Source organism: Chanos chanos, chromosome 15 (genome assembly GCF_902362185.1).
Source record: "Chanos chanos chromosome 15, fChaCha1.1, whole genome shotgun sequence".
Classification (NCBI taxonomy): domain Eukaryota; kingdom Metazoa; phylum Chordata; class Actinopteri; order Gonorynchiformes; family Chanidae; genus Chanos; species Chanos chanos.
In genome coordinates this window covers 8,903,936-8,919,865 of record NC_044509.1, presented here as the reverse complement: position 1 = coordinate 8,919,865, position 15,930 = coordinate 8,903,936, and the positions used below count along the sequence as shown (strand labels likewise).

The window sequence follows — 15,930 nt, the reverse complement described above, 5'->3', positions numbered from 1 at the left end:
GTGTCTGCTTGTCTCGAACTTCACTTGGGCTATTGTTGACCTTATCCTTTCATTAATTTCCCCCTGTTCAGTTGTAATATCTTTATATTTGAGAATATACTGTGTAGCAAAATATCAGGCCCAGGTAATTAACTCCATAACAACTGGGGTCTCTGTAGGGGGGAAAGGTTTAACCCTACTGAAGTCTGAAAGAAAAGCAGCAAAAACATTAGGTATTGTCGTTTTTGTTTATCTACTTTGTTGGATACCATATTACATATAAATGCTCTTTCTTTGGGCAGTGTGACATCTGAATCGGTTGTCATGACATTTCTACTGTGGTTGATGTACGTAAATTCATGTATGGATCCACTTATTTACACATTATTTTATCTCTGTTTCAAAATATCAACCAAACATATTATAACACTAAGAATATTTGATTCATCACCATCATACAGCAATTTATTTACAATGTAAATTTAATTAATCACAAAATGAAAAAAAAAAAAAAAAAAAAAAAAAGATTTTTCAGTAAAATGAAGTAACACCTGAATGCAGTAATAAATTGTTCTGTCTCACTCACAATAACATCAAATCATGTTTTGAAATCATAAGATGGAGAAAAAAGTAGGGTCATACAAAAAAAAAAAAAAGAACGAAACACACTACACATAATTCATGTCTTTTTTCTCAGTCACTTACAAGCAGTATTTATTGACATTGTTTAATTATAATGAAATTTGCATTTTTTAGTTACATTTTAGAAAAATGTTTCTTGCTTACAGAAGACTTCACATTAGAAGTTTGAATTGCATGTTTTCTGTTGTACTGCGAAGCACGGGGACATTTGCTATATTGTTTATTATATTCTTATTATCTGAGATTCTCACTCATGGTGTAATAATAATAATAATAATAATAATATTATTATTATTATTATTATTATTATTATTATTATTATTAAGATGTGAGAATGTTCTAGTGCTCTATAGGTTTTAAATATCCTCCAGCTGCTATTTGGTATGAATAAATATAATATAATGAATGTCAGTCTGTTGACTTGAGGACAGGGAATCACAAATTCACCTAGTGTTCAGGCTGAGTACCATGTTTTACACCATCAAGGTTTTTGATCATTAGTTGAGAGTTCAACATATGTAAAGTCCTCAGCAGTGGAAAAATATTGTGAACTAGGCACATGAAAATGAACTCATGAACTCATAAAAAGTTTCAAGTATGATTATACATAATTGTATTGCTTAAATCACGGAATTCACCCTTACATTGCATCAACATTTCATAAGTCACAGAAGAGAAAACACTCTTGTGGCAGTTTTGAAAATATTCAGGTCATTATGGATAATCAGAACAATGAAAAACTCTATTAAATTTAACATAACCTAGCACTATAAGAGTGGCATGATTACAGTCTGTGTTTTTGCACAGGGATAATAAGACATGCCTATGTCATGCCATGTTTCATGTAGTAGGCCTAGATATCATCTGGTTAATTAGAAACATTTATATCAATGTGAAGTGACATAATAATTTATGACTGAGTATTATTGTGTAATTTTAGATTATTAGTCTCATAAAACTCACATTTCAAAGAGATAAGACCGTCCATTTGTAACAACATATCAGCAATATTTATTTATTGCCAGCACAATTAATGTACATAATTCTAGAGAAATTGAAACTCTGTCAAGCAAGGATTTTTTTTTTTTATAACAGAACTTGTTGATAACTGAGGTGCTTTTCACTGTATTGTTATGTATTACTTTCTGAATTTCTGTATTTTCTAACTTAAGTTATGGACATGAGCAAAGTGACTAATGGTGTAAAACTGACCTTATTTCTGATCATTGAGATCCTCTTCAGTAAAGGTGAAGGCATATACTTCAACTGACATGTACATTACAGGTCCAGAAATCACCTTCCATTCAGCACTTGTTTGGTATAATTTGAACAGTGACTTGTCAAGAAAGCTTTATAGAATTTATGAATGTACTGCATCTCAATTTCACTAATATTGATTTTTCAATTTGCATATATTTTTTGGAAGTGTGTTTTCCCAATACAAACTTGGGCATTTAACTAAGAGTGCATTTTATAAGGATATTGACCTAATTGCTGCATTAAACATTTTCTGAGTGCAGATTTAAAAATGCAGATGATTTTTCAAAGATTTTTAATTGTAGTATGAGCTTCACTGATGTTTTAAACCAAGGATAAAATATAGCATAGATGAGAGGGTTTACAAAGGAATTTGTATACAGAACCCATGAAAAAAAAGATGTAATGATAGATGAAGATGAAATGCTATCTTCAGTTAGTAGACTAATGTAATAAGGTATCCAGCAAAGCAGGTAAACTGCAACCACAACACCCAATGTTTTAGCTGCTTTTCGTTCAGATCTCTTTGAAGTTTTGACCACAATGCTGGATCTGTTGTCTGTGTTTACAGAGTTAATGACTTGGACCTGGTATCTCACCACTTGACATATTTTCAAATATAGAGTTATCATAACAGAACAAGGACAAACAAAGGAAAAAGATACATCAGTAACTCCCCATGTAATGAAAAGTACACACTGTCCTTTACAAACTGTCTCCTGTTCATGCTTGCTGTGGTTATTGCTATAAAGAAGTATCAGATTATATATGAGAGAGCATGACCAGCTTAGACAAATGCAAAACGTACTTTTGCCAACGGTTACCACTGAGGAGTAAAGCAATGGGTAACATACAGGCTGAGACAACAGTGTAAACAATTAGCTGAAACATAAAACAAAAAACTGGCCCAAAATACCAGCATGACTCCACAAACTTTATGCTTTCAACCGGAATCACAAAAATCCCAACAAAAAGATCTGCCACAGCAAGAGAAAGGATGAAAAAGTTTGTTGGAGTTTGGAGTTGCTTGAAGTGACAGATGGAGAGAATCACTAGAAGGTTCACAAATACAGTGCACACTGACAATAATGAAAAAAAAGATGTACAGGAAAATATGTTCAGATTTTGATCGAAATTCCTTTTTGCAAGATGTGTTCAGCATCGGAAAACAGTAGTGGATTGTCTGATATTCTTTTTCCATTGTGAACTCCATTTATGTGTAGGTATAATTGCAATCCTAACACAAGGGCACCAAAAGATGTAGGTGTGACAGGATTAATAAATCAGTCTCATAAAAATCAGTCTAATATAATTTATTAACCATTAATTTGGGTGTTCAATATTTTGTTAATTAAACAACCAAGATTAATGGGATAAGCTAGCTGTAACACTGTGCTACAGTCTTAGAGAGTATTGCAGTACTAATGTATTACAATTACAATATTAAATCCATAACACTCATACACAGCCAGGTTGATGAAGGTAATTGGGAGTACTTTGATGGCAGAGGTTGGCATTCAGTGAATACTGCAGCAGAAACAGACAGGACAACAGTTTATTTCAAAGATGCTATTTATTAACATAATCAATACTACTTGGCAAACTAATACTGATATGGTACAATCAATAATCAGCAGCAAATAGAATGATCAAAGCGTAAATAGTAATATAATGCAGATGAGTCTATGTACAAGTATTCAGTGTAGGACTGAATGAGTGTTAGAGTAGAGATGTGTGTGTGTGTGAGAGAGAGAGAGAGAGAGAGAGAGAGAGAGAGAGAGGGAGCGTGCGTGTATGTGCGCGTGTGTCCAGCTGCGGAAAAGAGAAGGAGGAGCGAGGGAGAGAGGCTGTGCGCAGGCGCACAGGCAAGAGGTATGTGTGGTATGAGGATGTAGTGCGCAAGCGTGTGTGCTAGGCACCAAGTGGGGATGGGCAACGAGAAGTGCATGTGTGTGAGAGAACAAAGAATCTCTAACTTGAGAGCTAGTCTCGAGCAAGTAGGCCCTAAACTCAACAACTCTAACCAACCCTTAAGTCACACTGCGATCCCAATGTCGGAGGTGTGCAATCAGAAAAAGGGAGTTAGAGAGAGAGAGAATGCATGCCAGATGTATCCTTCATAAGTTGTAACCAAAAAAAAACAAAAAAACAAGCGGCTAAAAATCGCATTGTACATGAAATACAGTGTGTACATTTAAATCTTAAAAGAATTCCAATAACAACACTTCCCTCACGTTAACAGCATATAATCTTAAGACTAAAGTGTGCCCAGATGCCAGCCTTACTTTGAATAGCTCATTGCGAGGCGACCGAAGATGCCTCTTTGGCGGCCTGATGAGCAGTGCGATTCGCAGGTCCAGGGAGAAGTTCTTTTCCTTGTCGCTTGAAGATCTTCGGGGCTCTGCTGCTTGTCCGATGATCTTGAAGGGTTCTTGATTTAGTTCGTCGACGTTTAAAGAAAATAAAAAAGGATCCGGTCGTCTTTTCTTCCGTCGAACACTGTGTGCGTTAGTGCGTTACAGTGTAATTAGCTGGTTGCAGTTAAAATCACAACTGCGCAAGAGAAAGTACATTAAAACTTTGACTGTACAAATGTCTCGCTTCGTTGTTTCCTTGTTCTTTTCTTCGGCAGAGAAACAGTGTCTCTTTCTCCAGGTAGGATCACTCACCTGAGAGTTCCAGTGCCAGGGAGTAACGGAGTCTCTCTATGCAGGCAGGAACACCCGCTAGAGACACCCGCTGCTAACGAGCTGCTGCTAGAGCGAGTCGCTGCTAGAGAGTTGGAGAATTGAAGAGAGCTGGAGAGTGAGAGTTTGGAATTTTCCGCGGTTTTATGGCGAAAACTGCGTCATCACTGTGTCTGGTATCTGGCTCTATTGCTGTATCTAATAACGTTACAGTGAAAGCTGACAAGATGGGTTCAGATTACCGATGGGGTCAAGCAGGGAATTATGGGTAGTATGGTCTACAGGCCTGGAAACCCCTACATATCTATGTAAAGAGAGGGAGGTTAGGGAGTGGAGAACAGAATATATGCTGAACATCTTTGTGAGCCTGAATGGACCTTTCATTTAGATGTGTCACTCCCAAATATTTGTACCTTCCATCTTGAAGATCATTTTGGAATTCCATCTCCTCTGGGCCAAATTCATCTTTCAACTGCATAAGACCTGTGATACATGCTTGCATGACTGGACTGATGCTGCCAAGACTGGCATCTTCCTTTTGAAAAACCAAATTCAAATTGGTTATCACTGGAAGTACATCAGCCAGTGTGTGGGTGAGGGCAATGAAAGAGTACTGCTGAATCTGATTTACAATACCACGGACTTGGGTATTTCTGTTCACTTTTTCATTACTCAACTTCATTACCAGAGCAGGCCAATCGCTTTTAATGCGTTGCACTGCATAATACAAGGACAGCCAACGGACAGCACCTGGCCATTTCAAACTGGTCGCGTCTTTGTTGGTTAGTGTCGCTGTCAGCTCACTAAGGCAATTCGTTCTACTTGCGGTGTGCTTGTAGAATGAATGGACTGTGTTCACAGTGCGTTTGTATGTGCTTACCTGACTCACAGCACTTGCTGCATCTCCAGCTGCCAGTGCCGCTAAGTGTGCGATATAGTGCAACTGAATCAAGAAGGGATTCTCTCTCTTCAAGAGAGCAAAAACTCAAAAACGCTTCCCAGTCATCACACTGGCTCCTTCTGAGCCCAGGCCCATGACTTAGGATAACTCCACTCCTCTTCCCCTCAGCTCCTCCACCCCTTTCTCAGACATGCACTGCACAATTCCAGGATTGCACATTGTGATTGCCAAGCAAAGACGTCTCAATCTTGCCCTTGTTTTCAATTTTGGCATATACAATTAATTTATTTTCCACTGTAATACTGACAGTCTCATCAGTGATAATTCCAATGAATTCACTGCCCCTCAGATTTTCATCAAGCTGCCTCATAATAATACTCTTCAGTGCCTTCTCCATATTACACAAGGATTCGCTATACTTGTAGATGCTGCCATCTGTTTCAAAATCAGTACCCTTACTGCCCTCCGTAAACCAACCATTCCTCTGAACTGGTGACCTGGAATGTCATTTTTGGCCATGTGAAACAACTTGTAATTGGGAATGCAGCTCATGGCTGATCTGTGCTTTGGCGCTGTCGATATAACTTTTCATAGGCATTTGTTGTTGTGCCGTGTTGAGTGAAAATGTGACCTTGGCACTGGCTGTGATCTGTGAAGGCTGACGCTCTCATATTGGATGACTTGTGAGGCCATTTTTCCTCCCTGAGCTGGAGCAAAACATTTTGTCCACTCTGTCGATAGTTTTACGTTCAAGCCACATCACAATTTTGTGCTCAAACCATGCCACAATTTTTTCTGCCACTTCGGTTTAAAATGTGCTCTCACCTTCTTTGCCGCTGGACCCACAGCTTCTGAAGTATGTGGGATTTCCTCATCAGGCACAGAGTCAGAGGTATTGGTAGGTTTACTGCTATCTTTGAAGAAAAACTTTTCAAGGTTGTATTGCCATAGCTAGCTGTGTGCTATGAATAGGCTAAGGCAACTGATAAATTACTTCAAAGTTGAACAGTAGTGGGCTTAGTAGCATGTATCGCACAATAAAAGAGTGCACCCTTTTGGGGAAAAAAGTACTGTAGGCTGTTAATAGGCTGTTTCACTGTCAAAACACAAATGTCCTGTTTAGGGGTAGCCTTCGTAATAGCAACATTTTGTGTGAGCATTATTACTAGACATTTTGACTGGCAAGTTTTTGATTAATTCTTTTTTTTTTTTTTTTTTTTTTTATAAATTTTAACAGGCAAAAACCGGTAATTACTGGTTAACAGAAACCCTGCCCTAGATACTGTATATATACTGCATAAGCTTTTGTCAGTTTGTTTGGCTGAAGACTGTCACCTAAGAACCAGTGTTAAGAAGACAGGTTGTCTGCTTTGCATTCAAAGCCATCTGGCCTTTGGATTGTGACCTACTGCAATCCAGGCAAATTACATGTCACCATTTATTCCACTGATAGTTACAGAAGCCATGATGTGGATCTCTTCATAGAGAACTTAGTGATCTCACAGCCACAGCTGATTAACCAGAGCTTCCAGTAGCTGCTACAATAGGAAAAGAATTGGTTTAGGACCAACTCCATGTCTGACAGTCCCTGCCGCAGTTCTACATGAATGCCCTGCTTCCAATTATCGATCTGTAAGCTACTGACTCTCTGGTTTCTAGACCTGGAAGGTCTAGAACTCATGGTACAACAATGCCATGGTAAAAAGCCCACGATACGATATTTACAATGATATTAAAAAACAAAGAAATAATATGACTTGAAAAAATGGCATTAAATAATAAATCAACATTTTATATTTGTATAAAATTTGTTTTTTCCTTTTGACTTAAAGTGCTTCTGCTTTCCTTCTTTAATAAAATAAAATAAAAGTAGCTAGCCATGACCTACGCATGTGCAAAAAATGGCATGAGTTGTGTTTGGCAATAAATGACTGAACTATGTATGTACAATTCCAAAACAAAAACAATAAAGCAGTCAGTAGCAGTCCTTTTATAAAATAAAGTTATAATAATAAAAGAGGATAACATATTATTGTAGCACCTGGATCTTTTAAACAAAACAAGTCACATTCACAGTGGAACATCAGTGTTTTTTAGTACCCCCTAAGTTACTACAGAGCTGGTACAGAGTAGATAGCACTGTGCTACTAAACTATGGCTATGATGGAATTGTATGCTTGCATTTACTAACCTCTGAAATCTCTGCAAAATCTAGTGACATCATGGTGTTTGTAGAAAATGGGTCTGAACTGAGTCTGAATTTTGTTTTTACCATAGTACTTCGAGTTTAAAGCAGCACTTAAGAGTAAAGCCTGACCTCCTGGGTATTGAAAAGCAGCCCTGTTAAAGTGGTGTGTGTCACAGACTAAAGGCGATTCTGGATGCATGTAAAGATTTCTCAGTTTTATTAGAAATAAACAGGACGAAACAAAAGACTTCTGGGAACAAATTTCTTGTTCACACAACACACTGACAACACAATTCCACACTCAAAACAAGGGAAGACTTGGAATATTTATGCACGACAGAACAGGATGAGACTAACCAAAAACAGGTGCAACTGATGATTCAGTTACCATGGTTAACTAAGGGATCAGGAAGTGCATATGTAAATCTTACAATGACCAGAAAGGGGGGGGGGGGGGGGACCAGGGAATGATAGTAATACCCTGACGGCTGGGCAGGAGGCAGGGCTGGGTGGTCCAGAGGTGGAATAGGCATCAAGGCTGAAGGTCTGCGGCTCTGGGAGATGGGACTGGGCAGTCTGGAGGGAAGCCAGAAGACGGGACTAGGCGGTCCAGAGGCAGAGCAGGTGATGGGAACAGGGGGTCCAGAGGCTTTGGACGGTCAGGTCCAGGAACAGGAGCCATGGCAGTGACCGTGACCAGAGCTGGAGGAGGAGCCTCCAAGGTGACAGGGCAAGGACCAGGAGCCTCCGAGCTGATGGAGCCAGGACCAGGAGCTGGAGGAGGAGCCTACGTGGTGATTGGACTTGTACAAGGAGCCTCCAAGGCAACAATACAGTGTTAAGGCTGCGTGTTGATACATTGATTGATATATGGAAAGTAGACAGTGTAATGATTGAATGAACGAGACACAGTAAAGTCAGTCAACTTTATTTCTGTGTCCTGTATGTATGTTGTGTACGTGTGAAAACACAACAGAACCCATGGCATTGCCTCCCTGCATTTGGGGGGTGAAGACAGCACAACATATACTTTAATAAATTACATCTGTGATCAACAAGGTTTGGTTTTGTTGCATCTGCATATGTTGCACATGTGAGATATATGGCCTTTCTAGGTAAGAATCTGTCCAAGTGGGAGCTCCTTTGCTAGGTAAGAATCTGCCAAGTGGGAGGTCTTAAAAATGACCAATGAACTCATCATAATAAGTGGGAGGAGAGTATTATAAAAATGAATAAAACAAAGTGTAAATTTGGAAGTCAGTAGGATGCTGAAATGCAGAACCGACACATCTTGAAGGTTCTCTGGCTACACCATCCTCTGATACTAATCTGTTACTTGATCAGGATGGATAACACCCTTGCAGTGAAAGAAAACCATGAGATTCAGTATTGCTTTCCATTTTACAACTTTTCTTGTTTGAGGGCAGTGCGGACTAATGGAGAAAACATCATGATGTACATATTTTTTGCTTCTTTGTCAGTGTTAACAGTGTTCTTGAACCTCCTAGTGATAATCTCTATTTCCCACTTTAAGCAGCTCCACACTCCAACCAACTTGCTCATTCTCTCGCTGGCTGTGTCAGATCTGATTGTTGGATTCTTTGTTATGCCCTTGGAGATCATTCGACTAATTGAAAATTGCTGGTACTTTGGGGATGTGTTTTGCTCCATTTACCCATTGATTTGCTATATTGTTATATCAGCATCTCTTGGCAACCTTGTTTTTATATCTATTGACCGCTATATTGCTGTGAGTGATCCATTGCACTATACTTCTTTAGTAACCAAAGGTAAAACTTTGATTTGTATATTAATTTGCTGGTCTTGTTCTCTTTTTTATTCTGTGAGCATATTGTTTAATCATTTGTTTTATCCAGAGACACATGGCACATGCTACGGAGAGTGCGTGCTCATCATCAGCTTCACTTGGGTTGTTATTGACCTTTTTGTTTCCTTAATTGCACCATGTTCTGTTGTGTGCTCCCTGTATATGAGGATATTTTGCATTGCAAGACATCAAGCTAATGTGATAAAGTCTGTTGAAGTAAATTTCACATTTGAGGACAATGGTGTGGCTTCTAAGTCTGAGAGGAAAGCAGCAAAAACTTTAGGTATAGTTGTTGCAATTTATATGCTCTGTTGGGTACCATTTTACATTTCCATTCTGGCTGAGGGTAGCATTAGTTCTGCATCATTTTACAGCAGTTTTTTCTCCTGGGTTATGAACATGAACTCATGCATGAACCCTATAATATATGCATTGTTTTATCCTTGGTTCAGGGTATCAGTGAAACACACTTTAACACTCAGAATATTTGAGCCATCATCTTCATATATATCTTTGGTACACTAGGATATTTCAAATAACAATAAAATATCTTTACATTCTTTTGACCAAACAATATTTTCAATTGATCTGAAATATATATGAGAACAGAGGGATTTTCATCATTTTTTCATAAACATATCCATTGTAAAATAATAATGTGCATCCTATTTCAGAGGGTTTTTTTGTGCTGAGAATATGAGAAAATGAAAACAATAGAAATTAAAATAAACAAATAAACCTCTAAAAATAACCATGTAAAACAATTGCTGTGAAGTATTACACTACTTGACTCATTTCAAGTACCAATCAGAAAACTGTCCTTAATTCCACATTTCATTATAGAGGAACAACAAACTGTTTCCTGAAACATATGAAGTAAGCTCGTAAATTTTATCCATCTGATTTTCTCCTCACTGCAGCAGGTTTATTACCTTTTAATAGTAGTAAAAGTTTGCCATTAGCACATATATAAAGAGACTTTGTGAGCCAGCCACATCTTCTGCTACTTCAGAACCACACTAAACAGTTGAGTGGGACAGCAGCACTTCTAACAATAATGTGCTTACATACCACATCCAAAGGTCCTGGCAGGAGAAAATAGCCAGCTAATTACTTCACTCTTCTTGTTTATTGGTAATTACACTTGATATTTATTTATTTTCATCTTTACCTGCTTTTGCACCACTCAGATTACAGCTACATTAAAATTATGCTATGATTGTACATCTAGGAAACATGGCGCATGAGCGATGAGCACACATTAGTTGAGAGAAAAAGGTTCTTGGTTGAAGTCCTAGTACAGGTCCTTACTGCATGATGAGGTCAGATATCCACTGATCTTCACAACTCTTATTTAATATTCTTTTTCTCCGGTCCATTTTCATATGCCTGTATATAGCATACTAGTAACCTTCATAAAACTGCCATGACATAAAGCAGAGCCTAATAAACGTGCTATAGCATAAACTGAATTATAAATGAATACACATCAAATTCCCTTCATATTAAAATTGGTGAGTGCCCCCCTTCACTATGATGCCTGCATAATAGCACTTTCAGGAAAAGCGCTTGTGACTGCATAGTATTTATCATGAGAAGCTGTTTGAATCTTGGCTTGGACAATTCCATTCAACGATGTTCAATTAAACATGACATGCTTTTATTTTTAGTGCTGTGTTCCTTTAATTACTATATTATTGGTACACTTTGACTGGCTGTACAGTATCACTGTGCTTATATTCATAATCACCCTTTATAGATGCATCTACACATCGAATTGTGTTAGTGAAACATCGAGCCTACTGTTACCCACTGCACAAGACATCATGCATTCACATCAAGTCTATATATACACATTTTTTTTTTGGATGTAGAATGGCATATGTTTTTTTTTTTTTCACATGGACAGAAACTGATGCCAGATGGCCTTGATTCATGGAGACCCAGTCCTTAGCTGTCTCCCCCAACCAACTCTTTCCCTCCAGCACACAGGGAGCCTTGGTTTTAGGCTGAACATAAGCTTGTATGGTGAGGAACCTGATATACTGTTGTATTATAAGCAGATAACACCTGTGAGAGTGGTTTGGGCCAGACTCTCCTCTTATTTTGGGGAAAGATATGGAGCAAGTCATGGAGGCTCCAGTTAAACCACTCATACTGTCCATTGCCCTCTGGGACGTACAGGATCATGGTGCTTTTGTCCAGTTCACCCTCAAAACTGCAACCCTGGTCCAAATGCATTTGCTTTGCTATGCTGTAGGAGTATGGCCAGCATTCTGTAAGGACATAGGCAACTGTGCTGGCCTTTTGGTCAGCACTGAGGTGGGACTGTGTGAACTTGGAGAACACATCAGTGACTACTAACAAATTCTTGCAGCCATTATGTACTCAGTTTAGAATGATGAAGTCAATAGACAACATTTCTAAAGGCTTGGAGGCAAGAAACTGGCTCTGAAAAGTCCACACCTGAGGGTCTGACTACCTTGGTCACCAAACACTACTCACATTTTCTGCACCATTGGTCAATGTAACAACACATATTGGGCCAATAGCACCTTTGAAATATCAAATTTGTGGTCCTGTCTGTGCCTTGTGAGCCAAAGTTGTAATGGAGGCCAGGAAGATCTTCTTCTTGTAGGACTGCTGGGGGGGGGGGGGGGCTTGCTGCAGCTTTGTTCTTCCAGGTAGCATCAACATTTCCAGATAGAACATATCCCTTTCATGGATCTACTGCCATTGTTGGACAAGCCCAAGAACTCCCTTTGCTCCCACCTCCAGTATGCAAAAATGCACCAGTCTGAGGGTTGGCAGCCTGGAGAGCCTAGATCTGTAATTTCATTGGTGGGGAAAGCATCCACAAGAGAATTATGCCATTTAAGAATGTTTCAGGGGGTAACCCATCATGAATCCATGTATGATGACAATTGAAGTATCAGCTGAAGAGTGGGAGGCTGGTAGGGTCATCAAGCATGAATGAGCATCTACATTGTGGTTTGCTGTCCCTAGTCTGTATTTGAGCTAAAATTGAAGATTGTCAGCTGTGAATCTCAGTGTTATTCCATGGCAGTCAAACTAGCAGTATGTAAAATTCAGGGACATTTCTAGCTATTGAAAAGATCAAGGGCTAAGTCCAAGGCTAAGACAACCGGAGCTTTTCATCTGGATGTGCGCATCTTACAACTTTGTGTGCACTGTGCAGCGCTTGATTAGTCCCCCCTCCTTCAGACACTGCAAGTCAAGTTCCACTCTTTACACAGTCTGTCTGTTGTTTTGCTATAAACACCTCCTTTTTCAGGGTGAAAATATTTGGGGCTAGGCTTGAAATATTTGGGGCTATAGCCCCGAATGATCGGATCTAATGACGTCACTGCTGTGAATAACTGAGAGCGTTGCTGCCTGTAAATACAGCAATCCTGGTAAAGACAGTAGCTTTTCTGGATATTTCTGTCATGAACCATGTCAATGCCAAAAGCTCCACCATCCTGGAACTACACTGGATATATTCCTCTCAGCGGGATACATACCTCGACTGACACAGGCAACAGGTTTTAGTTCCCCATCATGCTCCTGCAAGAGGACTGCACCAAATCACTGGTGAATGGCATCAATCTCCATTACAAATGGTTTTAAGACATCTGCAGAAACAGCACTTTTGAACTGCATCATTCATTGTTTTTTTGCATTTAGCTGCTTGTAATCAACAGAAAGACTAATGCTGCCAGCCTTTTTCTGCACAGTGACAATCAGCAAAGAGTAGGGGCTACAACTTGGCCTCACTATATCCAACTCTACTAACTCCTGTTGGGGTGCTTTGACCTGCTTCCATTGGAAAGGTGATACCTGGCAATAACTTTGCTATGGCTACTTGGTCAGTTTTGCAGTCTTATGATAACTTTTGTGTCAGTCAAAATCACATTATGAAATATGTGAGATATAACTTCAACAATAAATGTTTATGAATGAATTAGTTGCACAAAGAAATCAATGATTAAACTGGCCAATTTAATTGGATTACAATTTACAATTTACATTTTAGTTATTTGGCAGACACTTTTTACCAAAGCGAATTACAATCAGTGCATCAGTCGGATTTCTAATACCTCGTGAGCAGAGATCACAATAAGACTGAGCGTCGAATTGCCCCTTCGTATTGTGCCCCTGGAATACTTTGACAAACACAGATACAAGACAAAGTTTTTTTTTTTTTTTTTTTTCCTAGGAAAGGGAGGTTAGGCATTGGGGGACAGGTGGGTTCTAAAGAGGTGGGTTTTCAGTTTCCTGCGGAAGATGGTAAGAGATTCCGCAGTCTTGGTCCTAGTTGGTCCTAGCAGGTCCTAGTTGGGGTGTAAGGAGTTATAAGAGACTGAAGGTATGATGGGGCGGAGCCTCTTGTTGCCTGGTAGGCCAGCACCAGTGTCTTGAACTGGATGCGGGCAGCTACCGGTAGCCAGTGGAGCGCAGTAAGCAGTGGAGTGACATGAGAGTGCTAAGGGAGGTTGAATACCAGGCGTGCAGCGGCGTTCTGCACGAGCTGGAGCGGCCTGATGGCGCAGAATTAAATTTACATAGGCAATAATAATAGCCCTGGCCTATTTGGTGGTGATCAAGTCAATAGCGACACAGAAGGCAAAGCATGGCCAATATTAGCAGCAGGTTTGAATTTGCTTGTGTAAGTAGTGTTAGCTATGTTACAGTGGTAAATTGCTGAAGCCAAATATAGCTAGCTAAGTATACCTTGTCCAAGAAGTAACGGTGTACTTTTGTTTCCTTTAGGTTATATTTTCTTGCACAAAATACCCAAAAGGTGTCCATTTGTGATTCATATTTGCAGTAGGTTAAGTTTAGACTAAGTCATCCCAGGAATTTATCCCCCACCCCAAGTATAAGAAGGGTGTCACATGAAAGTAACTTGAATCCAAGTGGGAGGAGAGTGGCTGTGATTGGAGGATAGTCTTTGAAGGTAGGATATGGCTCAGAGGCTGTGGGCTCCCTGGATTTCTTCTGCCTTTTTTCAAGACCTGCTGTTCAAGACCACGCTCTGTTACTCTGTGAGTCATTGTTAAGACAGGGCCGTGTCACGGTGAGTTCTAGGAAAGCCTAGTGGTGATAGCCTGTGATTCTGTGTCCCTTGTTAGTAATGCTCTGTCTCAGCATATGTACCCTGTTCAGTGGATCAGTTCTTGCATGTGCTGTTGTAAATCCCTTGTATATTCCTGAGTATCCTGGGGGTATTCCAGAAAGCAGGTTTAGTTAAAACTCACAGTTAGTTAAATCAGAGCAAGTAGAAAACCTCCTAATAGAGGAGTCCTATGGGTTTGTTTTGCTAGGAGAATGAAGCCATAGGGCTTTTCTATTCGGAGGTTTACTACTTACACTAAGTTAACTAACTCAGATTAAATAGTAATATATTTTGTATTTTATTTTACCATTTTGATTCTATTTAGCATAGGAGTGCGATCCTAAATGGAAGAGTTTCACTTAAAATTCACTTAAGTTGTAAATTTCACTTAAAACCTGACAGGTGTTGTTTTTGATACAAGCAAAGCTATAGCTTATATTTCTGAAAAGTGATGTTCACAGCAGTACATCAGCATTGTAGCACTATTGAAGAGCAATTGATCTGGTGCTCAAAGGCTAGTGAGATGCAGCCTCCTGGACCAAAACATTATCATCTGTTTCAGCATAGACCCTGAAGGCCATTCAACCACACACACGCACACACACACACACACACACACACACACACACACACACACACACACACACACACACAAAATCATGGATACAATCAGTCTCATATTTATTAAACACATAAAGAAAGATCTATAGACTTATCTAATTAGTCTCAATTCGTATCTTTCTACATTTCAGCATAGTTGTCACTGTGAATTTGATCGCTTACATATTGGCTGGCTACCAGAACCCTCTCAATGTCCATTGCCAGGTTCTAGTTGCAGCTTTCCTGTGGCTTCTTCTATCTCTCTACTAATTTCCTTCCTCCTTCCTCGCTCATATATTAGCCACTATGACTATATTCTTGATTAGCGTACTGGAGCATGTATATTGACATATATGTTTGTATTCATAATATATTCTAATGTATCTGTAGTTTTCTATCAGTATATTTTATTATATGTTTCTTGGGCTGTCAAGTTTGATGCGTCTCCAAACATTAAGTGTTGGTGTAGTGCTATGAGGTAGACAGTCTTCCGAAAAGGCCTTTTCCTGAATAAGAATCTGCCTAACATTAGTGGGAGGTCTTAAAAATTATAAATGAACTTGTCATAAGAAGTAGGAGGGGAGTTTCATAAAACACATAAAAGGAACTGGTAATTGCTAGAGAGCATTGAGGAGCTGGAGAACTGACATATGTTTAAAAATCTCATAATCATTCTTGGGCTACACCATAAGAATTCATCCTCAAATGGTAATCTGTTACTTGAACAGG

General features: G+C 39.2%; 1 protein-coding gene and 2 pseudogenes across 1 annotated transcript; 2 read left to right on the top strand and 1 right to left on the bottom strand.

Annotated features, from left to right (window-relative positions):
- Positions 1–459, top strand: part of LOC115828235 (trace amine-associated receptor 6-like) — a 1,001-nt pseudogene extending 542 nt beyond the window's left edge.
- A 2,014-nt stretch (positions 460–2,473) lies between these two features.
- On the bottom strand, positions 2,474–3,091 carry LOC115828234 (trace amine-associated receptor 6-like; annotated as a pseudogene).
- Positions 3,092–8,999: 5,908 nt separating this feature from the next.
- LOC115828233 (trace amine-associated receptor 13c-like) lies at positions 9,000–10,007 on the top strand. Its single transcript, XM_030792188.1, has one exon. The coding sequence runs from the start codon at positions 9,000–9,002 to the stop codon at positions 10,005–10,007; it is 1,008 nt and encodes a 335-aa protein (XP_030648048.1).
- Positions 10,008–15,930: the final 5,923 nt, after the last annotated feature.

Bases quoted from the DNA above. Each gene is read 5' to 3' on its own strand.
- LOC115828233 (XM_030792188.1), top strand. From the start codon at position 9,000: ATGGATAACACCCTTGCAGTGAAAGAAAACCATGAGATTCAGTATTGC.